This window comes from Sorex fumeus, unplaced genomic scaffold (assembly GCF_029834395.1).
Source record: "Sorex fumeus unplaced genomic scaffold, SorFum_2.1 ptg000098l, whole genome shotgun sequence".
In the NCBI taxonomy this organism is placed as follows: domain Eukaryota; kingdom Metazoa; phylum Chordata; class Mammalia; order Eulipotyphla; family Soricidae; genus Sorex; species Sorex fumeus.
The window spans coordinates 6114238-6137806 of NW_026606155.1; the positions used below are offsets into that span (position 1 = coordinate 6114238).

Consider the following 23569-nt stretch of genomic DNA (forward strand, 5'->3'; position numbering starts at 1 on the left):
ATGCAAATAATGTACTTTATGCTGAATGATGGCTTGGTTTTCATATGTAAAATTAGAAACTGTGTAGCACAAAGATAATGATAAACACCTTTGCATCTGTTCATAAGATGTATCCTGAGCTGTACGCTTGCATCGAAAATTGGAGCCGAGACTTCATGCCATTTCTTCCGTAGATCCAAACGTGCATCCCATATTATCTAAAATACACATATACTTATCCAGTTATTTATATATTCCTAAGTAATCAAGAAATCATAGAAAAGACTCTTCCCAATTACCTAACACATTACTTACCATCAATGAGGAGATTCGTCATTTTCTTTCCATTTTTTAAAGCTTTTATCCATGATTGTAGTGGAAGACATACTACTGTATATCTTTGCTCCTTTGTAAGAGACTTAATTATGCCTGAGGGTTTTTTTTTCTTTTTTCCCCTCAATCCTGAAGGTTTGAAATAATTCTATTTGATTAGGTGGATGGCATTGCGGCTGTCCTGTGAAGTCCCTTAGTGGAATAAGAACATTCATCTTCTTTGTGAGGTGAACTTGGCCAGGCTCCAGGAGGGGAGGGGTTGGGTGGGGGGGGTTGTCCTTGACTTAGTCTCTATGCATGGAGGGTTGGTTCTTAGAAAGGAAAGAACACACACACACACACACACACACACACACACACACACACACACACACCCCTATGGAAAATGGAATAATTCTGGAAGAACAACCAGGAGATGCTCAGCTCAGTATGTCATAGCAGGGATAGGCGCTTAGATTCTTGTCCTCAAGCTGTCAGTTGAAAGTGAGGAACTAGAGACTAGAGCTATAGCACAGCGGGGAGGGCATTTGCCTTGCATATGGCCAGCCCAGGTTCGATCCCCAGCATATGATCCCCCGAGCACCGCCAGGAGTGATTCCTGAGTGCAGAGCCAGGAGGAACCCCTATGCATCGCCCAGTGTGACCCCCCCCCCCACACACACACACACACATACTCGATTTGCTCGAGCGGGCCCAGTAACGTCTCCATTGGAGACTTTGTTGTTACTGTGTCTGGCATATTGAATACTCTCGGTAGCTTGCCGGGCTCTCCAAGAGGGGCGGAGGAATCGAACTCGGGTCGGCCATGTTGGCCGCTTGTAAGGCGAACGCCCTACCCGCTGTGCTATTGCTCCAGCCCTTTACACACACATACAAAAGGAAAAAAAAAAAGAAAGAAAGGAACTGGAGAGAGAGCAAATGGCTGAATTTAGAAGACTTTTCATCATTTTATTTTATTGCTTTCTAAAACTTTTTAAAAAATGATTAAAGGGCCATGATTTACAAAGTTACTGATAGTTGTGTTTTAGGCATACAGTAATTCAACACCTTTCCCTCCACCAGTTTTCCCAGATTCCCTCCCGACCCCAACCCCACTCCACCCCACCTGTCAGCTTCACAGGCACATTACAGAGTTTCAGGGGATGCTGCCCACATCTCATGTGTTTAGTTCTGTTGCTGAATCTGTGATTTGGATCTCTGGCTCCACCCCTCACCCGTATCCCTGGTACAACTGAGGCCCCCATGGATGCCTGTTCACCCATTACTTCCCATTCTCTTCTTCTGCCCTTGATTTCTTGCCTTCTCTGTCTCCTCTCTAAGCACTGGGGTCCAGGATGATCTAAGCCTCCCCCTTTCATTACAGTACGTTTCCTCTTCCGGGCTGGAGCGATAGCACAGCAGTAGGGCGTTTGCCTTGCAGGCAGCCAACATGGCCAACCCGAGTTCGATTCCTCCGCCCCTCTCGGAGAGCCCGACAATCTACTGAGAGTATCTCGCCCGCATGGCAGAGCCTGGCAAGCTCCCCGTGATGTATTCGATATGCCAAACACAGTAACAACAAAGTCTCCAATGGAGAAGTTACTGGGCCCGCTTGAGCAAATTGATGAACAACGGGAGTTCAGTGACAGTGGCAGTGAACTCTTCCTCTTCCAGTATGCTGTACTCCACAGATGCGTGCCATCACCCTGTGTGTCTGTCTGTCTTTTTCTGGCTTCCTTCCCTCTGCACGCTGTCTTCCAGTTCCAACCAGGTGGTAGCAAATTGCATGAAGAGACTTTATTTAAGGAAACGAAAAGGGAGGTGGGGAAGCTCCTAGCTTATGGGAGGGGTCTCCAAAGGCAGGATCCCAAAGAAAGGCTGAGGTCTTCCCCGTTTATACGTTTTCAGCCAAGGTGAGTGGGTGAGCGTCTCTCTATTCTGCTCCAAGAGTATGGGCCATTGACATGGGGGAGGATGCTGAGAGGATTCTCTCCTGGGGTGGGAGCCTGAAGGGCAAGTGGGCACCTCCTATGCTACGCTTGTGGCCTTCTCTGCCCCGTGAGTTCTTTGCTTAGCAATCTCTGACACCCCTAACCTTGCCCTTCCCATTCCCCTTTGGTCTCTGTCGCGGGACACCAGATCTTGTCTTTAGGCAATGGCTGAGGATGCTGAGATGGTTCTCTTCCAGTGTCCACTTTGGGCCTAGGTCATCCAGGTTCTCGGACATCACCCCACCACCCTTGTGACAGTCTTTCCTTCCTTCCTTTCTTCCTTCCTTCCTTCCTTCCTTCCTTCCTTCCTTCCTTTTTTATTTATTTATTTTATTTTATTTTTTTTGCTCTTTGGGCTATACTCCCTAATGCATAGGGGTTACTCCTGGCTATGCACTCAGGAATTACCCTTGACGGTGCTCAGGGGACCATATGGGATGCTGGGACTCGAACTTGGGTCAGCCACAAGCAAGACAAACGCCCTACCCGCTGTGTTATGTGACATTCCTTTCTTTAGGGCCATATTCCTCATCTGGCCCTCTAAATGTCCCTAATCTTGCCCGTCCTGTGTCCCTTTCCTCGCTATCACAGGCACTCCGGGTCTCACAGTGTAGGGTTCGGGGGAGGAAGGTGGGACACCGGCCAACTGACCTAGAGGTGACAGGCACAGCAGAATGACTGGAGTTGGGGGGAGGGGCAGTGCCTGTCACTTTGGTACATTAAGAGGAGGCTGTGAGAATCATTAAGGAGATTTCTATCCTAGAGAGACTTTCCTTATCTAAACCACAGGATTTACCTGACCTCGGTTGCCCACATTTGCTCAGTCCCCGGCGTCTACTCAGTTTTCAGCCAAATCAAGGTCAGGATAAAGAGGAGATTTGGAGGGAAGTAAGCTGGATATTCAGGCTCCTGCAGTAATACTCAATTATTGGATTCTCTGACAGCTCCGAGTCCGCTGTAATGAAGTCCTCAGTTTTTAAAAATATCTTTCGAGATCAGGTGATTCCATATTGGCAACAGCTAGCTTGCTATTTCCTGCGGAAAAAAAAAATAAGATGGTAAAATCCCCAGGAGCTGGCTGGAGTTGTTAAAAGATAATCTTAAGCGTTTTAATGCGCATTATTCTTCATGCAACTCGGAGCCTTAAAAGCCTCAAAAACAGAACCAGAACTGGAATGCGAAGGAAGAGAAGTCAGCTGGCCGGCAGTATCCCGTGGGCCAGCTCTGCTCCATGCTCTGTAGCCGGGGCCACGTGAGGGCCCATGATGTCCACGGCCGAGAGGCAGGGGTGCAGGTGCCCGAACCCAGATGGGCCATACACACACTCTAAGGGCGCACACGCATCTCTGCAGGGTTTGTGTGTGTCCAGTGTCATCACATGCTTAATAGTGGTGCTCACAATGGTTTACAGCGTGGCCTGGTCACGGACCAAGGCCTGGTCCCTGCCCTACTGTTTGTTTCTCCGGGAAGGGCACATTGACCAGCAGTAAGGTGCCACTGGCTTTTCTATGACCTCTATAGTCTGTACGGCCAGAGACCCCGTGACTCCGTGACCAGGAAAGCGCTCAGAGCATGGCCTGTCAGATTCCTCAGCCCCGGGTGCACACGTCTGCAACTTACACGAGTACCCGCCAGCCCCACTGGCCTGTTCGTGCTGCGCTGACCATTTGGCTGTCTGTACCGTCCTTTGGCAGAAGGAACATGCCCTGGGCAGAGTCATCGTTTTGACTGTTTTCTAATATTAATCTCAGCTGCTCTTGATGTTGCAGAGTCTGCCTCCCGCTCTTGGAAGCTCTTGGGCCAGGACCCGTGTGGCTACCAGCCGATTTAGTGGGTGTTGTAAAGCGGAAAGTACCCTTCTGTGGGCACAGGAAAGGGGCTTGGGGATCTGGTGCTCTCTCTCATTGTCTTGCCTCTCTGAAGTAGTACCAGACTCAGGGTAGAAACAGAGCTGTGAAGTGCTTGCTAGGAGACAGAGCACTGTGCTTGAGACCGTGCAGTTGAAGACAGGCTAGACCGTGTGGCTGGCGGATGGGGGACGTTCGACACGGTCCTATCCGTTTGGTAAGGATCGGGCGGTGGGGTGAAGCCTTTGCATTTAGGAAGGGCAGGGGACTGTAGGAAATGTCAGCAGCCTACAGATACTGGCAGTAGTCTGTCCTTTGCCACGTAAAAATGAAAAAGTTGTCTGGGTTAGCAACCCTCCTCAGTGACGCGCTGTGAGACGGAAGCTTGAGCTGGCCCTTGGTTTACTGGCCTGTAACTGCAGTGCCCGGGAGGCGCCAGGGTTAAGACTGGCACTGGCTGGTGTGTGAGCCCTGGCTGGTCTTGCCCTGGGAACGGGGAAGCTTGTGGATATCAAATTCACTTCATGGTTTTACAGAGAGGCGTTCCGGGGACCGGAGAGATAGGGTGAGGTGCTTGCATTACACACAGCTAATTCGGGCTCAGTCTCTCCCCGCCCCACGGTCCCCTGAGCTACGCATCAGGAGTGATGCCTGAGCACAGAACCAGGAGCAAGCCCTGAGCAGCTCCAAGTGTGACCCCCACAAAGAAACCGATTTTATTTATTTATTTATTTATTTATTTGCTTTTTGGGTCACACCCGGCGATGCTCAGTAGTTACTCCTGGCTTTGCACTCAAATTACTCCTGGCGGTGCTCGGGGGACCATATGGGATGCTGGGAATCAAACCCGGGTTGGCCACGTGCAAGGCAAACGCCCTACCTGCTGTGCTTTCACTCCAGCCCTGAAGTAAGATAGTTTTAACCTATTTTTTAAGGTATTTCTTACAGTTTGATTTTATTTATTTATTTGTTCATTTTGAGTCATGCCTGGCGATGCTCAGGGGATTTTTTTGTCTCTACTCAGGAATTACTCCTGGCGGTGCTCAGGGGACCCTATGGGATACTGGGAATCGAACCCGGGTTGGCCGCGTGCAGGTCAAGTCAAATGCCCTACCCGCTATGTTATCACTCCAGCCCCCAAGAAACAGTTTTTATTTTTTTTTAATTAATTTTTATTAGTGAAACACCATGAGGTACAGTTGTAGACTTACAAATTTTTGTGCTTGGGTTTCAATTATACAATGATCAAATACCCATCCCTCCACCAGTGCCCATTTCCTACCACCACGGATCCCAGTATCCCTCCTACCCCCATCCCCCCACCCCACCCTGCCTCTGTGGCAGGGGCATTCCCTGTTGTTCTCTCTCTCCTTTTGGGTGTTGTGGTTTGCAAAAAGGCATTGAGTGGCAATCATGAAGAAACAGTTTATAAAATAGGCTCTTTGGGGCAGAGTAAGGGGGGAGCTGGTAGGAAAGTATTCAGAAGCCAGCGCGAAGTGGTGTTTTGAAGCAGCGTGCCCTGAGCATGGGCCGGGGAAGTCAGAGGCGGGCGCTTACCCTCTTCTCTCTTCTCTTGCAGCACACCAGGGCCCCCCATCTGGCCGGGCAGTACCTTCTTCAAGAGGAATGGAGCCCTGCTACAAGGTAGGCCTCTCGCCGCCCCTGGGGAAAGCCGGGCCTACTGGGGAGCGGCCATCTCTGTGGGTCGGGTCTGCTCGTACATTTCTCCGTTTCCTCCCCGCTCAACCCTCCGGCTCGCTGGGCCGGGACGGTGGGGGCCGGGACTGTCTCTCGGCACTTGCGGTCGCGCTGCTGTTCTGGAAGTGCTTGCTTTGCTGGGGCGAAGTTCGAGTCACAGGAAGGTTGCTTGGGAGGCCCGCCGGCCGCAGCAGGGCTAGTGGAAGCCCAGGGTGGGGCAGAGCACGCGCCGCCCACGCTGGGACCGTAGGGCGTGCTCCCTGCACCCCGCAGACACTTTGGATCTGTTGGACCATGAGCGATGTTCCTGGCGTGTGGGTGTGTTCTTGGCCGATCCCTAACGATTGTGCTTCTGGAAAGGAGACCATTGCTGGCTCTGGGACTCAGTTCCCCTCTTGTGACCCTGGCGGACGGGGAGAATCCCTTCGTCTGTTGTTTAGCCAGAAGGAATGTCCCGGGTGCTTGGGGTACTCAGACCATTTTTCATCTCATTTTGGCCACTAATAAGTGTCTGGGCTGATGCACCGGAACGTATGGTTAAAGTGACGATCTGGTGCACTTGGTCTTTACAGAACTTAACATCCAGTTGCCCAGCCCTGTTTTGTCAACGTGCCCCGCAGACAGGCGGTGACTGGCCGACCCCCAAGGACCTCCCTGCGTCCTGTTCTCTCAGGGTCTCTTGGCACAGGCAGGTGACTTGAGCCGTACCAGGAGCTTGTGTGGGTGCCGGTGCGTGCCACTGGTGGCTCACACTTACATGTGGCTTAGTTTGCACCAGCACCAGCACCATCAGCGTGTTTCATCAGGGCAGGGTTTAGAGAGAAGAACTCCAGCGCCTTTGAATCAGTGTGGAGAGGAAAGGAGACCTCAGCCAGAGAGAGCACAGAGCTTGCCGGTGCATCTGGCCCACCTGGTTTTGATCCCTGGTGCCCCATACATCCCCCGATCACACCAGGAGTGATTGCTGAGTGCAGAGCCAGGAGTAACCCCCGAGCATCGCTGGGTGTGGCTACCCAAAAAATAGAATGGAAAGAAGGAAAGAAACAGGAGGCATCTATCTTCAGATTTCTGGAGCACCTCACACAGTTGAGGAGAGAGGCCCTCGCCCTTGCCTTGTTGCTTTATAGGCTGTGCAATTGCATATTGTCTCTTAATTGCCTGTGAAATCGGAAATGTGAAGGATTTCTTTGTGGTCTGACTCGGTACAAGTGAAATGTAGATAGACAGGTTTGATTGATTCCAATTTTAACGACCATTGAAGATACCCTATTTTTTAGAATGGGGAACTCCTGCTCTCAAAAACGAGTATCTCATTCACAAGACGCCCGTTTTGTTCACCCTTTCACGAGCATAAGTAGAAACGGATGCTGATGGGGTCCTTTGGTTGTTTTTAGTCAGTGTTTTCAGTTACTCAGATCTGTTTTCTTACTATCTGTGATGGTGACATGAATATCAGTCATGTTTTGAGTTTCAGAGGTAGAATTTTACCTTCTTTATTTTTAGTTTCGGGACCACACCCAGCTGTGCTCAGGGCTTACTCCTGACTCTGAGCTCAGGGAATACTCCTGGTGGGCTCAGGGGACCATATGGGATGCTGGAGATCAAAGCTGGGTTGGCTGTATGGAAGGCAAGTGGCCTACCCACCACTCACGGTACTATCACTTTGGCCCCTAGAATTTTACCTTCTTAGTGTGTTTTGGTATTTTATTTCATTAAGTTCCACATTGGTAGAATTTGCTTTAAATATATTTGGAATTATGAAGGAAAAGCATGGGAGAAAGACCAATATACTTCCAGAAAGTGAATGATTTCACTGGATGAACCCAGCTCAGGGCTAGTATCTCTTTCCTTCTTCCTGGTAAGGTGAGAAATTCCAGGCACTAGAGTGAAATTAGCACACTTGAGATGCTCACTGAATTCATTTGTGATCTGCTGCTGCCCATTGATTTTGGGGTAGCACTGTAGCACTGTAGGACTGTTGTTGTTCATTGATTTTCTCTAGCCGGCACCAGTAACATCTCCATTGTGAGACTTGTTGTTACTGTTTTTGGCATATCGAATGCGTCACAGGCTTTGCCATGTGGCGGGATACTCTTGGTAGCTTGCTGGGCTCTCTGTGAGGGGCAGGGAATTGAACCCAGGTCGGCAGCGTGCAAGGCAAATGCCCTACCCCTATGCTATCACTCCAGATTCTGGGGTACACTTGTCACTCAGGAGAATCTGGGTTGACTTTAGAAGTGTGGGCAGGGGATCTGTTAACTTTGACTTTTATGTGATGTTTTCTCATTTGCTCCACGCAAATAAAGCTCTAAAAGGACATTTTTCTGATGATTAGAGTTCTCAAAGTTTGTGTTCCTTTGACGTCCTCAAAGGATGTTCTCCTGAGTTAATATTTCCTAGTCCTTGGTGGGTGATCCCCATCCTCCAGAAGTTGCCCGTGTCCCTCTGCTGGCATCTAACCAAGCCAGCTGCCCAGTGGTGCCAAGGAAAGGTCTCTGGTGTTGGTGGAAGCAGATCTTGATTGCTGCCAGCTCTTCACCTCTCTTATCCTTGGCACTTCTGGATTCGGCACTCTGCCATTTCTTGCTTTTCCTTGTGGCACGTTGGAGAGAGCCCTTTTCTTGGTAATCACACCAGGAAAACTCTCAGCCTCTAGGTTCCAGCTGTAGGACTTGGGCCAGCAAGATACGGACTATTTTCCTGTGCCCTCAAGGACCTATTTCTTACAAGTGAGGCACAAGGTGGTCACAAGAGTCCACCAGGGTCAGAAGCCCCCCTGCATGTAGGTGTCAGAAAACTATCAAGAGCAAGACTCGGGCAGGAAACTGCTGGGTGAAGGGACCCAGAGGCTGGACACCTAAGGGACGGACGCCAGGAAGCTCAGTCCAAGAACATGTTGATTGGAAAAGAGACTGATACATGGGGGAAGGGTGCGGATGCAGGGATGGTCACTTGGGGGCGAGGGGGGAGAATAGACACTTGAGCAAGGGGCCTGCCTGGGGGTGGAGTGAGATAATAAAGGGGCAAAGCACTTGGGATAGCACCTCTGGTCCTATCCCCAGACTGCTGGGAGCATCCTGGAGCCCTGGGCAGCCCTGGGGTGTCTCTGAGAATCCGTGGCACTGCAGGGCCACCATCAGCGCCACATTTTCAGACCCTGGCATTGAACTGAACCGCCTGGTTGCTTAAGAGTCACCAGCACAGGCCCCAGGTCTGTGGAGCATCACTTTGGAGGTTCATCTGTCTTCTGCCAACTGCCCTTCCCTCCCAATGGAAAAATAAACAGAGAGAGAAAGAAATAGTTGTGGGCATGCGGATAGGACAAGGGTCTGCAGTCAGGGTAGGAATGAGCGTGTGCGAGTGGGCCTGGCACTTTGTGGTTGGCATGGTCCCCACTGCCCATGTGTGGGAGAGAACGTGGCACTGCGCTGCAGAGCATCCGTGGACAATGGAATCTGGAAGGCGTGGAACAAGTGACAGCATTGACTGGCGGGGCCTGCCTGTGTCCTTGGACCCGGATTCGACGCCAAAGCGGCTGAGCAGTCAGTTTTCACGGCGCAGGCCCCATTGTAAGAATTACCCGGAAGTCCTCAAGGGCCCTCCTCCACCGCTCGGGTCTGAGGATAATGGGTGAGATTTGGTTCGGATCACACCGTGTCCGGGCACTTCATGTAATTGGTCGTTTCATCAATTCACAGTATTTATCTTCAATAGCGCTTCAGCTGCTGGGGACCGCTGAAACGTGTTGGTGGTTTCAGGGACCGAGAGCACTTCTATAGATGGCACACAGTGCCAGGAGGGGACACACCATCATTAAGGGGGACCCAGGGAGGGGCCACAGAGGTGAGTGCAGTGACACACACCTCCAGCCCCGCATCTCTATGTGTCGGGAAGACTTTATGTTGTATCTCTTAAGAGCGTCCGATTTCTTCACGAGGAAAGTAAAGTTTTTGCTTCTCCTCCTCTAACCCCCCACTTGCTACCCCCATTTAGTACTTCAGATTAAAATCAAGTGCTCAGGGATCACTCCTGGCTGCACTCAGGGGCGCAGGAGCCGGGAATTGAACCTGGGTCTGCTGTGTGTAAGGCAAATGCCTTATCTAGCCGCTGTATTAGCTGTATGTCTGTAACCCTAAATTTTTTTTCTCTTTTTTTCTTTTTGGGTCAAGTCCGGTGATGCTCAGGAGTTACTTCTTTTGGCTTTGTACTAAGAAATAACTCCTGGTGGTACTCGGGGGACCGTATGGGGTGCCAAAAGTTGAACCCAGGTGTGCTGTGTGCAAGGCAAATGCCCTACCCATTGTACTAGCGTTCCGACCCCTGAGTCTTTATGTTTAATGAGTCCCCACATTGTAGACTGCTCACCCCCTGTCTGACTCTTTATCTGGCCCCTGTTGGTTCACCTTGAGCCCTGTTGCGGCTTTTCTGTATCTGTTCCCCCAAAGATGCTTCAGCTCTTCTGGCCAAGCTTGGCCAAGTTTCCCTTCCTTGGGGCCTCTCTCACCCCAGGCCACAGGACTGCTGGAGTTGGGCCACAGAGAAGCTACTGCCTTGATGAGTCTGCATCAGGACCTTTTATTTCCAGGTCGAGCTTGGAGAAGGTCTTCTTGGGCCCTTTGTACCAGAGCAGGTCACTGCTGCCCCCCTACACACACACACACACACACACACACACACACACACACATACCCTTGCAGGCATTTCTTATAATTCTTCTCACTCTGCAGGGCATGGGGTTTGTTTGACCCAAAGATGCCCTTTGAGCCTTCCAATCCATTTCGGAACCCACATCCCAGCCTTTCCTGCATCACTCATCTGCATCCTGTTGCCCCCCCCCCCCCCCCCAGCCCCCATAGCCCTCCCAGCTATCCTCCCATCTGTTTCCGTAGCACAGAGGGGTGGAGTCATCGTCAGTTCCAGAACATGCGTGGCAGGTTCTTTGCTCCTCATTCACATCGGACAACTCTGGACAGAAATCCTTCATGGACTTTTCAGAGACCAGACTGCGAGTAACCACCCACAGTGGAGAACAGGACCCCCACCCCCCACCCACCCCAGCTTACACCTCATTTCTGCCATCACAGGCAAGCTCGCTGCGGGGGACAGTCTCGCTGGGAGCCGATTCTCATTGTTCGCTCACATATGGTTGGGGGGGTGCCCATTTCCAAGCCCTGGGTGACAGCATGGGTGCTTGGCCCCTTGGGGGACTTTTTCTCGGGGTTCTCTCGTTATGCTGCTGAGGAGAAGGAGGGGATTGGCTCCTGGTGGCAGCCCCTGTCTGTGCATGGCACCTTTCCCCTACTCCTGGGTAGGTTTCCCTCAGAGCTAGTGCAGGGCAATGGGGTTGCTCCAAATGGCGCCCACATCTGACAGCGGCTCCTGTTAGGGCCACTGGCAGGGCTCAGTCATCCTAGGGAGCAAGTGTGTGTATGTTTGTTGGAGGGCGGGGGGTTACATGCACCCTGAAAAGGGATCCTAGTCAGGGGTGGCTCCTGCCTTCAGCCCTGACTGTTCCAGACCCTCTCTGTCCTCAGGAGAAATTTAAATTAATTAATTAATTAAAGGCCCTCCCGTTGTTCATCGATTTGCTCGAATGGGCCCAGTAACGTCTCCATTGGAGATTTTGTTGTTACTGTGTTTGGCATATCGAATACATCATGGGTGGCTTGCCAGGCTCTGCCATGTGGGCGAGATACTCTCGGTAGCTTGCCGGGCTCTCCGAGAGGGGTGGAGGAATCGAACTCGGGTTGGCCATGTTGGCTGCATGCAAGGCAAACGCCCTACCGCTGTGCTATCGCTCCAGCTTATCTCAGGAGAAATAAGGAGCTGGAATGATTGGGTTGGAGAGTGAATGAAAGAGTGTACATGAGGGGCTGGAGCGATAGCACAGCAGGTAGGGCGTTTGCCTTGCATGCGGCCAACCCAGGTTCAATTCCCAGCATCCCATAGGGTCCCCTGAGCACTGCCAGGAGTAATTCCTGAATGCAGAGCCAGGAAGAACCCCTGAGCATCACTGGGTGTGACCCAAAAAGCGAGAGAGAGAGAGAGAGAGAGAGAGAGAGAGAGAGAGAGAGAGAGAGAGAGAGAGAGAGAGAAGACACGCCTGCTTCCTGCTCCAAATGTTCCGAGTATCAGAAGTCTGGCGTGTTTCTGTGAACGAAAGTCTGACCCAGGAGCTCTCCTGTAGCCAGTCAGCTCGAGGCAGACCTGCTTCTGTCCTGGTGTGCTGGGCTCTGATCTCTGATCCCCTCAGGGTGCTGCATGTACCCCGTGCTCTCTGAGGGCTCTGCTGCACGTCCCCATGCACACGCACACCCCCACGTCTCCGTTGTGTCCTGTGTCCTGGGAGCTAGTTCTCAAGATGTCAGCTGGGGGGGGGCGGGGTAGAGAGGACCTGGCCACGTCAGCACTGTGGTCTTGCTGGGTCTTTGTGCTCACGAGAGTGGAATGGGGGGTGGGCTTCAGGGAGTTGGGGGCTGGGATACCAGCTCTGTTCCATTTTAGCAGTCTCCTTAGAAAGACATCAGGCTGATTTGGAGGATTAGCTCCAACTCAGTGGAAAGAGCTTCCTCTGGCCTGCCCGGGGATTCAAGGAGAGGAGAGAAGTTTGTCTGGTTGGGGGTGAGGGCTCCTATCACCCCAAATAGCACAGGGACAGCTGGTGAGGAGAAAGGGTCCTTGCAGCCACGAAAAGGTGCTGCAGTTGGAAATGAAGGCCATCAGCACAGGCTGGAGGACAAGATCCCGGACAGGGAGGAGGAGACTTGGTTCTGGATCAGAGAAGAGAGAAAGATGGAAAGATGGCTGGAGCGATAGCACAGCGGGTAGGGCGTTTGCCTTGCATGCAGCTGACCCGGGTTCGATTCCCAGCATCCCATATGGTCCCCCAAGCACTGCCAGGAGTAATTCCTGAGTGCAGAGCCAGGAGTAAGCCCTGTGCATTGCCAGGTGTGACCCCCCTCCCCCCCAAAAAAAAGAGAGAGAAAGACGTCACAGTCTATGCATATTCTAGCAGTTTCCAGGAAGCACGTGCATATTTATGGGGGGAATAGTGCACCTTCCATGCATAGTGATCACAGGGAAACGTCAGGGGGTGTGTTGGTGGAGTGAGGAGGACTGAGGTGGGTGGGGGCTGAGGGTTCGGTGTCACCTGGCCTCCGTCCCGGTTCTCATCAGTGCTCCCATGCTCTCAAGGTGCCGCTAGGCCACTGACAGTCAACAGGGTGCAAAGGGGCAGCATATTCCAGGGAAGAGTCACACCCTCCACGCTGCAAGCCTCAGGTCAGGCTGTGTCAGCTTTTCTTTACCCCAGAACTTTCTGAATTTGGTTTTGGGGCAGTGGAGGGGTGTCGGGCTGGAGGCAAAGTTGTACAAAGTTTGGGTCTCCAGAGGTCTGTGGAATCTTAGGGTGACTGTCTAGTATTGATTTAGACAGCCTGGAAGTGAAGCGCATCTTGACTTGGAGGCCTCCCTCCCCTTTCTGGCACTTGTCTCACTGGGTTCCTTCGAGGGCTATGTGAGTCCCCAGGAGTAAAGGCTGAGCAGCAGTGCGGGGTCAGTTTCCAGTGAGAACTAGTCCCCGACACGCGGCAGAGGGCTCAGGCCTGCGGACCGGGTTCCCCTGTCCCGCCCTGCCCCAGTTGCCCACAGTAGCCCCTGGTGTGGGGTATTCCGATGCCGGTGAAGTCTGTGGCCCCCGGGGCCTATGGGCTCTGCCCACCCTCGCCAAGTTCCTTCTCAGCAGTGGCAGCTCCCAGACACCGCCTGTCACCCACCCCTGCCCCCCACTCGTGTGCCGCTGCAGGCGTGTCCGGGAATGACCCATTCCAACATGAATTCCAACCCTCCCCGCACTCATCACGGACTCGGGCTGGGCTTTGCATTGTCAGCAGGCACGGGGGTGCCCTTGGAAGAGACTCGAGACAAATGTCCTTAGGACTTGAGCGAAGGTGGCTTCGGATCCTGAATCCTGAAGGGCTAATGGGACCAAGTGTCAAAACTCTGACACGTTCGCCTTACCCACCCCCGCCGTCCGGACAGTGCTCCGAATGCTGCCAGCCATCTGCCTTCTGCTTTCTTTCCTCAACCTTCCTCTTTCATCTGGGAAGGGCAGGTTTTGTTGGGGGTTACCCTGGCCCTCCCCCATCCCTTTCTTCCCCATTGGGTTGTAGCCCCTGGGCTTCGGACTTCTTTCATCCAATTTGCACCACACGCTGATTCTTCGGTCCAGTTAGCAAAGGAGGCCACCTCGCCAATGCAGAAACTCCGTGGCCCCAGGCGCTCCTGGTTCAAAGAGAAACGGGGATCACAGAAAGGGAAACCAATCTGTCCGGTTGTCCCCCAGTCTTGAAAGCCTTCTGTCCCCTCTGCACCTGCTATGTGTGGGGAAGGAGGGGGGCAGCCCTGTTTTCCTGACCACTGCCTCTCTGCCCTGATTTATTTTTCAAGACATTGATGCAGCTACAGTAATAAAGACGATCAAGTCGCTCCCTCTGCTTGTTTATGACGGGTGAATTTAAAGGGATGCTGTTCTACTGATCACTCAAGTTTTGCGGGCTTTCCCAGAATGTGCTCCTTTGATTAAAAAAAAAAACATACAGGGGGCTGGAGTGATAGCACAGCGGGTAGGGCGCTTTGCCTTGCAAGCAGCCGACCCGGGTTCGATTCCCAGCATCCCATATGGTCCCCCGAGCACCGCCAGGAGTAATTCCTGAGTGCATGAGCCAGGAATAACCCCTGTGCATCACCAGGTATGACCCAAAAAGAGAGAAAAAAAAGCATACAGGGACCCCAAGAGATAGGACAGTGGGAGTGTTTGCCTTGCATATATCTGACCCCGGTTCAATCCTCAGTATCACACATGGTCCCCCAAGCACCGCCAGAAGTAACCCCTGAGCATCACCGGGTGTGACCCAAAAAGCCAAAAAACAAACAAACAAAAAAACCTCCAAGAGATTCATAAGTGGAGAGTTAAGATTGCAGAATTAGTTGAAGACAAATTATGTAACCATAAATGCCTTTAGGTGGGGAAACTGAAAACTCATTAGCAAAAACTTTTGTGATCCTTGCTCAAAAGACAGAGGTAAATCACGCGCACTCAAAAACTTCCCTGAGCAAGTGCAGGCTTTCATTCCTTGCTGTCTCTCGATAGATAACTTATGTTGGGGAAGGAATAGATTTAGAAATTAAATTCGCAGTTCTATTTAAGGAAATTCTCACTGAAGCCTTGGAACTGAGGAAAACATGTTTGAAAACTGAGGAAAAAATGTTTGAAAACAGTTGAGACCACGAAACCAGACCCCTTCCACTGGGATACGAACCAGGCTTGGGAAATTGGAGTAAAAAAGATCTGTTTAAGCTTGAAGTGATAGTGATCATGGTCATTCCTTGACTGTGGGTTTAGAACTATTCCCGTCCTCGGCTGCGTTTGCCTGAGTGATGAAGGTGTCTGGGGAAGCCTGTCAATTCACCCAGCCATTTGCTAGCTTCAGTTCAACCCCTGGTTGCTAGGCATCAGTCTCTTGCAAATACTGAGCAGCTACTACTGCCTCTTCCATTTTCAAATCTCAGGAGAACGTGTCATAATAATAATTTTTAAAAAGCACTTATAGCATCACTTTTATTTATTTTTAAATTTTTATTAGTGAAACACTATTGAAGTGATAGCACAATGGGTAGGGCGATTGCCTTGCACACAGCTGACCTGGGTTCGATTCCTCTGCCCCTCTCGGAGAACCCGGCAAGCTACCGAGTGTATCAAAGAGTATCAAAGTACCAAGGCCTGGCAAGCTCCTCGTGATGTATTTGATACGCCAAAAACAGTAACAACAGGTCTCACAATTTGTTATGAGATGTTACTGGTGCCCACTCGAGCAAATCGCTGAACAACGGGAGGACAGTGCTAGTGAAACACCATGGGGTACAGTTGTAGACTTAAAAATTTTTGTGCTTGGGTTTCAATTATACAATGATGGAGTACCCATCCCTCCACCAGTGCCTATTCTCCACCACCACTGATCCCAGTATCCCTCCCTTCCCCATCCCCCCATCCCATCTATCTCGGTCCAGTTAGCAAAGGAGGCTACCTCGCCAATGCAGAACCCTTATGTTCTCTCTCTCCTTTTGGGTGCTGTGGTTTGCAAAAGGGGCAATGGGTGACAATCATGTTTGGTCTATAGTCTACTTTCAGTATTCATCTCCCATCCTGAGAGGATCCTCCCAGCACCCTTTATTTGGTGCTCCCTTCTCTATCTGAGCTGCCTTTTCGCCTAGAGTGATAGCATCACTTTTATATTAATACTCAGACCTGGATCATTATGTCTCCCGTTTTGGGACAGAGACCTTTGTATTTCAGCGAGAGAGGGGATCTCAGATGTCTCAGATTTGGTCTTTCCAAAGAGTCGCAGCATTTGAGAGCAGCACGTTCTCTTGAGTTCAGGAGGGAATGCACTTATGACTGCTTTTTTTTTTTTTTTTTCAAATTTTATTTTATTTCAAGTAAATATGTCCTTAACACTAAATGATGATTAATATCCGTAGCACTTAGGTGTAACGTTTCCATTGGAGACTTTGTTGTTACTGTGTCTGGCATATCGAATACTCTCGGTAGCTTGCCGGGCTCTCCGAGAGGGGCGGAGGAATCGAACTCGGGTCGGCCATGTTGGCCGCTTGTAAGGCGAACGCCCTACCCGCTGTGCTATCGCTCCAGCCCATGACTGCTTTTAAGATGTGTCACTGCGCCGTGTCTTGGCATCTTCCCACCCCACATTTCTGGGTACTCGGGGCTGTGTTCTTTCTCTTGGCATTTCCACCAGGCTTTGCGATTTCCATGGTGTGGTCTACACCTGTGTTAGGGCTCTTTCCTTTTCTCCCAGTGCTCATTTGAGCAGGTACAGACCCTGGGTGCGTGGCCTGGGTCAAATCATTGTACACAGGTTTAATTGTTCGGAGAGTCTTTCTTTTTTGGTGTGTGTTTTTCTTTGGCTTTTTAAGCCACATGGATCACCCCTGGCAGTGTTCAGAGGACTGTACGTGGTGCCAGGGGTCAACGGTCGGCCCCATTGCAAGGTAAGCACCTTAATCTTTGCACTGACTCTCTGGCTGGCCGTGATGCTTTGTCTTAGAGTACTCAGAGATACAAAAAAGATGTGAATAAAGTCTGGACTGGCCTGAAATCCCAAGCCATCACGCAGACCCAGTTTCTCTTCCCAGAGGCCCGGCCAGTCTCTGACCAAAGCTTTGTTTCTCTCCGGGCCTGTGAAATGGGAAAAAGGATGGTGCCCTGGGCTGGGTTGCTGGAGACAGCTCAGTGGTCTCAGCACATGCCATTCGTTGGCCAGCTCCGTCTCTATCTCTCAGGCCCACCGTGCACCCATTCAGCAGGCCTCTCTTTTCTTTCATTTCCTTCTGGGACATTCCATGCTGCAGCCCACCCTGGGCTCCAATCTAGCACACTGCTTGTGCATTGGATACCGAGACCTACCCTGCATCCATGAACATCCTTCCCTCTCTCGTCTGATCGGCGGCCCTCTGGCGTCAGGTGGTGGATGCCTTGGAATATCTTGGGGCCCCCGGCTGAGAAACACTGTCCCACCTGGTTCGTTTTCATACGGATGGGACCTAGACAGACTCTGAGCATGGGTCTGCTGCAGGGGGGCTCAGAGTGGGTTTCAAGCAAGTTGCAGGCAGCTAGGTTTTCTGTGTGTGTGGCATTTGAAATCTGACGTAAACATTTTCATCATCTCAGAATGTTTGCTATGCAGTTCAGGTATGCTTCCAGATGTTCTGCGGCAGCTGGAGCCAGGAGGGAAGTTTCAAGGCGGGGTAGGGGCGGAGGGGGGGAAGCTGACCCCCAAAGGCACCAAGTTCCTTCTGCGTCCTGATGTCTGCTGTGGCACTCCTTTCCCATCTGCCACGGGCGACGTGATGGACGGCCCGCATGTCAGTGGCTCTCTCCTCCGCGCTGCGTTCATCTGACATAGCCGTCTTGCTCCAAAAAGAATTTGCAATAGTTTATAAAGGAGCAATGTACTAGAACTTTCTTTTTTTCCTCCTAAAGGAAGTGCAGAAATCGAGACAAGGGGAAATAAAGGCAGGAACTCCAAGATAAAGCTAGAGAATAGCATGCCAGTATAGTCACGTGCAGGTGAGAGTTCTGAATTTGACACCTGGTACACTACATGGGCCTCCAAGCATGGTTGGGCGGGGCATGTAGCCTGGAGGATCCTGCATGGCCCTAGGGGTCCCTGCCACCATGGGCTTATGTAGACCACGGGGCTTAAGCATGCCCTCTGGCCCTGGCACAGAACTGCCAGCCTGATTGGCCAGACATTGCTAGGAGTGGTCCTGATTCACCACTTCCCCCACTTGGGAAGCTCCTCCTCCCCAGTGAAAAATATCAAACTATGAAGTTACTAGCATCAGTTCTATGTAGAGTTGAGTCATCCCTTAGGAATTTGACTCTGAGCTTCTTAGTAGTGGAGGCAAAGGGAGAAACATGGTCCCTTGAATGGCTTAAACGTTCAAAAGGAGGAAGCAGGTTTGCGTCCCTGAAACAAATTTGTCTTTTGTATCCAGAGACAGGCAGGGAAACCAATCTCCTTCAAGGACATGCTCACATACACTCAGAGTCACAGAAACACACTCATACACATGAACATTCTATGTACACTCACACATACACACTCAACATATACATACACTCATACAGACACGTGCCTTCACTGACACAGCATCTTCCTAATGCGGCTCTTACCCATTTGGCTCTAATCTGTGCTTGTTATTCTTTTTTTTTTTGGGGGGGGGTGTTCATAACTAGTGATGCTTAGGGGTTACTACTAGCTCTGCTCTCAGGAATCACTCCTGGCAGTGTTCGGGGGACCATATTGGATGCTGGGGATTGAACCCATGTCGGCCCGTGCAAGGCAAACGCCCTCCCCACTGTATTATTGCTCTGGCCCCTGTGCTTATTATTGTTGATTTCAGTCAGGGGGGCTGAAAAGGATCATTTCGGTCACGGTCACGGTCCTCCCGTTGTTCATCGATTTGCTCGAGCGGGCCCAGTAACATCTCCATTGGAGACTTTGTTGTTACTGTGTTTGGCATATCGAATACGTCACGGGGAGCTTGCCAGGCTCTGCCGTGCGAACGAGACACTCTCGGTAGCTTGCCGGGCTCTCCGAGAGGGGCGGAGGAATCGAACTCGGGTCGGCCATGTTGACTGCGTGCAAGGCAAACGCCCTACCGCTGTGCTATCGCTCCAGCATCATTTTAGTAACCAAGGATTATTTCCTGTTTCATTCTTTTTTGATGTCTCCTCGACTTACAGAGGAAACCAGTGGAAGTGTGTGGCCCTGGATTGCGTGTCCAAGGTGTGCTCAGAATGTGCACACCAGGGTCTCTGGTGCTTGTATTGTGCACTGCTTTGTGTGGTGCTGAGGATAGCCCCTGTCCACCAGGCGGAGACCCCTCAGGCCCTCCTTGCCCCTAGAAGGAAATCCACCAAAGCCAAGTTTCCTACTTTTCATGGTGAAAATGCAACCTGGGAGGTTTCAAGCTTTTCTCATCCAGCCGCTTCCTCCCCCAGGAACGGATTCTCGGCAAATTGGTACTTCCAGGTGGTAATTAGTTCTGTTCTTAAAAGATTTCTCTGGAGGCTCGTTTTACGACTTTCTTCAATAGTCTGTCTCAGCCTGAATTTCTGGAAGAAACCTCTCACGGTTTAATTTGAACCTCTCTCTTCTGGTTTAAGCACAATCTGCTTTACTTCTGTGCGCCTTGAAGAAGAAATCAAGCAACACGGCGGGTTGGTCCAGTCTGGTGCTAGTACCCCCCACACTGGGCCCACCCCGGGTGCGTGGAAAGGCGGACTTAGCCTCCAGCAGGGGGACGGTCACGTGTCCTGACGGGTGCAGAGGAGTCAGTGCAGGGATTGATGGTGATGTTTATTGGGATTACCATCTCCAGTCCCTGCTCCCAGGAAACTCTCTTCCGTCTACTCCCACCCATCCACCCACCTACCCCAAATCTTCCCACTGTCCCCGCCACAGCCCTATAGAAGGGTCGCCAAGGAGAGATTCCTGGTCCAGTTCAATCAGCAGTGTGCCTCTCTTCTCCAAGTTTATGCCAGGATCCAGCCTTTGGCTTGAGTCATGTGCCCCTGATAAATGCCCCAAATAACTTCTTTTTTATGGTTCTGGAGAGAGAGTACAACTGGTCAGGTATTTCCATGGCACACAACTGACCCGAGTTCGGTCCCCAGCACCCCGAGCTTAGGAATGATCCCAAGATGGCGCAGCCCGGAGTAAGTAAGCCCAGAGCACTGGCCGGGTGTGGCCCAAACACAAACAAAACAGAAAGCAAAAAAAAAAAAAGAAAGAAAAAGAACAGTCTAGTGTTTGCTGAATTGTCTGTGAGTCCAAAGGATGCTTCCTGAACGGGTTCTGATTCCTGGTACGAAGGCTTCCGGGTGCCCGCCCACTCCGACACCTGCTGGCAGCGTGTCAGTTTTTTCCTGCACCATGAGTGAGCCAGCGTGGAGCACATCAGAAATAGCTGTGCTTCCCTGGAGACACTGGCCTGCCGTGGGATGTGGGCTGGACACAAGAGGTTGTAGGCCGGGGCATCACCCACTGCAGCCACATCCTTCAACTCTCCCGCCCTGAGGAGAGGAGAAACGGAGACTGGACTCTGGCAGGAGCCTGTAGGGTCCCAGCCTGGGCCCTCTGTTCAACAGCTCCTTCTTGGTGGTCAGAGATGTGTTTCTGGCACAGACCTTTTGTAGTCGTCGAAAATCCCACGTTGGCAGTGGTGGGGCTGAGCTGGACTTGCCAGCCCTGCGGACTGTGGGTCGTGGCCTCGTGGGGTGAAGTTCACGATCATACCTCTGCATGCCTCCATGCCTAACTATCTAATGTCCTGCTGCACCGGCAAGGTGGGGGCCTTTTGGCAAAGACCATGAAGCCTGGAGACCCCAGCTTCTCACTGGGTCTCACTTGGAGGAAGCTTGGTGTGCCTGGGGGTGGGGGGGGGGGCACCATTTTGCAGGTGCGTGCGTCACTGAGATGCTGCTTGAGGATGCTGGCTGGTGACCACGGTCACCTTGGGCACTAGCACAAAGAGGGGCAGGAGATAGTGGGCAGGGCAGGGCAGGGCCAGCATAAGTACTGCCCTGACAGACACTGAGTCAGTCGTCCTCACATTGAGGGCATTGCTGGTGCCCCCTGGTTGTGTGTTCAGACCCCTCCAGGTTCTGCCTGAGTCTCATCACTGTTCATGGGGGGCTTTGTCAAAGCCTGACTGCTCTCTGGGGGTCGGGGTGGGGGGCAGTGCGTGTGCTCTGTGTGCTGAAGGCAGAGAGTCTCACGGGGACCCAGTCACACACTTGCAAGAGCCGACTGGGACCAGGACGTCAGCTTTGACCTTGGTTCTCTTCAAAGGTTGCCCAAACCCTTGCGCCCTCAGGTCTGACTCTGGGTCTCAGGGTCTCCGGGATGGGGGGGGGGGCAGTGGGGGTAGAGCATTGTCTACTGTCCCACCTGTCCCTGGAATCCTGTGTACCTGAGTAGACACACCCGAGGGAGCACTCAGTTTCTCCCGCCGTTCCATGAGTCTCAGCGTGGGTCCAGTGTTGAGTGACATTGCTGGAGGAACAAAGGCCCAGGAGGATGGGTGAGTGACCAACTGCACTCAGACCCACTGACCTGACCTCAGAGGCAGCCAGGCCTGCATGGGAGAACTTAACTTCCTGATATCTGATTTGAAGAGCCTGGTTCTAGTCGGAATGAGCGCGAAGAACTCAGGCTCGGCCGACAGAGGGTGTTTCGCGTGTCCTCCTCTCCACAGCTCCCAGGACACAGGGTGCCTGGCCTGGGCCTTCCTCCAGAGACCTGACAGGACCGAGCTCCGGTTCCAAAGGGAAGTGCAGGGCGCAGCCCGGGCCTCTGGGACCCGCCGGCTTCTCTGCAGCATCACAGATGCGCTGCGTGCGGGAAACCCAAGTGGTTGGGATAAAAAAAGCTCCGAATCAATACGAGTGTCATTAAAGCACTTAGCCCTCCTGCGGATCCCCGCTAAGTGCCCCTAATGCGTTGTTGGGGGGAGCGGAACCCCCCAGGAGGGTCAAGCTTGGGCCTCGGCTGCCAGAGCATGGTGGACAGAGGCAGAGGCCTGGAGAGTACCGGACCTGAGCTGGGGAAAAGGACTGATGGCCCCATGGAGCTACACGGACAGGCCTCGCATGGCCTCACTCAGAGGCGCTGTGGGTGGAGGACCCCACCGTCCTGCTTTGGGGGCACGCCGGGGCTGAACTGGGGGATGAGCAGGAAGGAAACACAGGCCCAGGAATGGATTTCTGTTAGATGATGGAGCGATAGCACAGCGGGTGTCTGCCTCGCACGCGGCCAACCTGGTTGGCCCAGGTTCGATTCCTCTGCCCCTCTCGGAGAGCCTGGGAGGCCTCCGGGAGTATCTCGCCCGCAGGGCAAAGCCTGGTAAGCTCCCCGTGACGTATTCGATATGCCAAAAACAATTACAGCAAGTCTCACAATGGAGATGTTACTTGGTCCACTCGAGCAAATCGATGAGCAATGGGAGGACAGTGACAGTGCTACAGTGCTGGAATTGAGCGTTCAGTGCCGTTGTTCATAAGACAGGACATTCCAAGGGAATATGGGGATTACTGGCTTCTCACCCTCTTTGGCTTTGGGGTCACGCCCAGCTGGACTCAGGGCTCGCTCCTGGCTATGGGCTTGGGGTCACACCTGACAGGGTTTGTGGGGGTGAGACCCGGCGTGGTGCTGGGTTCTAACCTTGCATCAGCTGCATGCTTCACCTGCCGTGCTGTCTCCTTGCCCTTCTGGGAGGTGGGGGAACCCGTCACCTCCCCTTAAGCAGCCGCTGCCCAGAGCCTGCAGCGTCCGGGGGGCACACATATCTTACCACCCCCCACCCCTCAGCTCTGCTCAAGCCTGTGTCCCTGCTTCCGGCTCTGTGGGGGCGGGGAACAGTCTGGTTTGGGCCACAAAGCCAGCCCCGCAGGAGGGAGACTGTGAAGGCCTTGATGGTGCTGAGACATACATGGCCCCTCCTCCCCCTCCCCCACCAAGACCCCCCCCCCCCAAGCCTGGCCCGTGCCCCCCACCAACTCACAGCCGGGCCCCAGCGACTGTTGGGTGTGGCCCTGGAGGCATCCCCTCCCTCAAATACACAGAATTGCTTACAAGCCTGTGACTAGCCCTTTAGAGATGGTCATCTACATGGTTATAAATTTAAGTGGCACTTTCCATTATCCAAAGTTCCCAAATTTGAGATTTGATCTATCTCCCCCATATAAATAAAAAAAAATATTCGGCATCCCTCCTCAACCCCCCCCCTCCTCGAACTGACCCTTATTTCTTTGTGGTTTGGGGGCCACACACAGAGGCGCTCAGGACTCACTCCTGGCTCCGAACTCAGGGCTCAACTCCTGGCAGTGCTCCAGGGGATGGTATGTGATGTTGGGGAGCAAACCCCGGTCGGCCGCATGCAAGCACTGTGCTGTCACCCCCATCCTCCTCCCTCTGACCTCACCCCGCTCTTTTCCCCTGGGCCTGATACTGCTCGCAAGGTAGGCAGGCACGTGAGCCCCGGGATCTCCTGAAATACTTTTTTCCATGGGGTAAGAAGTCCTGCTGGGAATTGGGCTCAGACACCAGGCACTGGGGTCTTGGCCCGCGGGGCTTCCTTCCAGATTAGTCTGTCCGT

The 23569-nt window shown here is 52.3% G+C and overlaps 1 protein-coding gene across 7 annotated transcripts in view; it reads left to right on the top strand.

Moving 5' to 3' along the window:
- Nucleotides 1-23569, top strand: part of FOXN3 (forkhead box N3) — a 422811-nt gene that overhangs the window by 320158 nt on the left and 79084 nt on the right. For all 7 annotated transcript variants that reach the window (XM_056133253.1, XM_056133252.1, XM_056133258.1 and 4 more), the window contains one exon: nucleotides 5709-5773. In XM_056133253.1, coding sequence (XP_055989228.1) covers nucleotides 5709-5773 — 65 coding nt within the window. The remainder of the gene's footprint in view (nucleotides 1-5708; nucleotides 5774-23569) is intronic.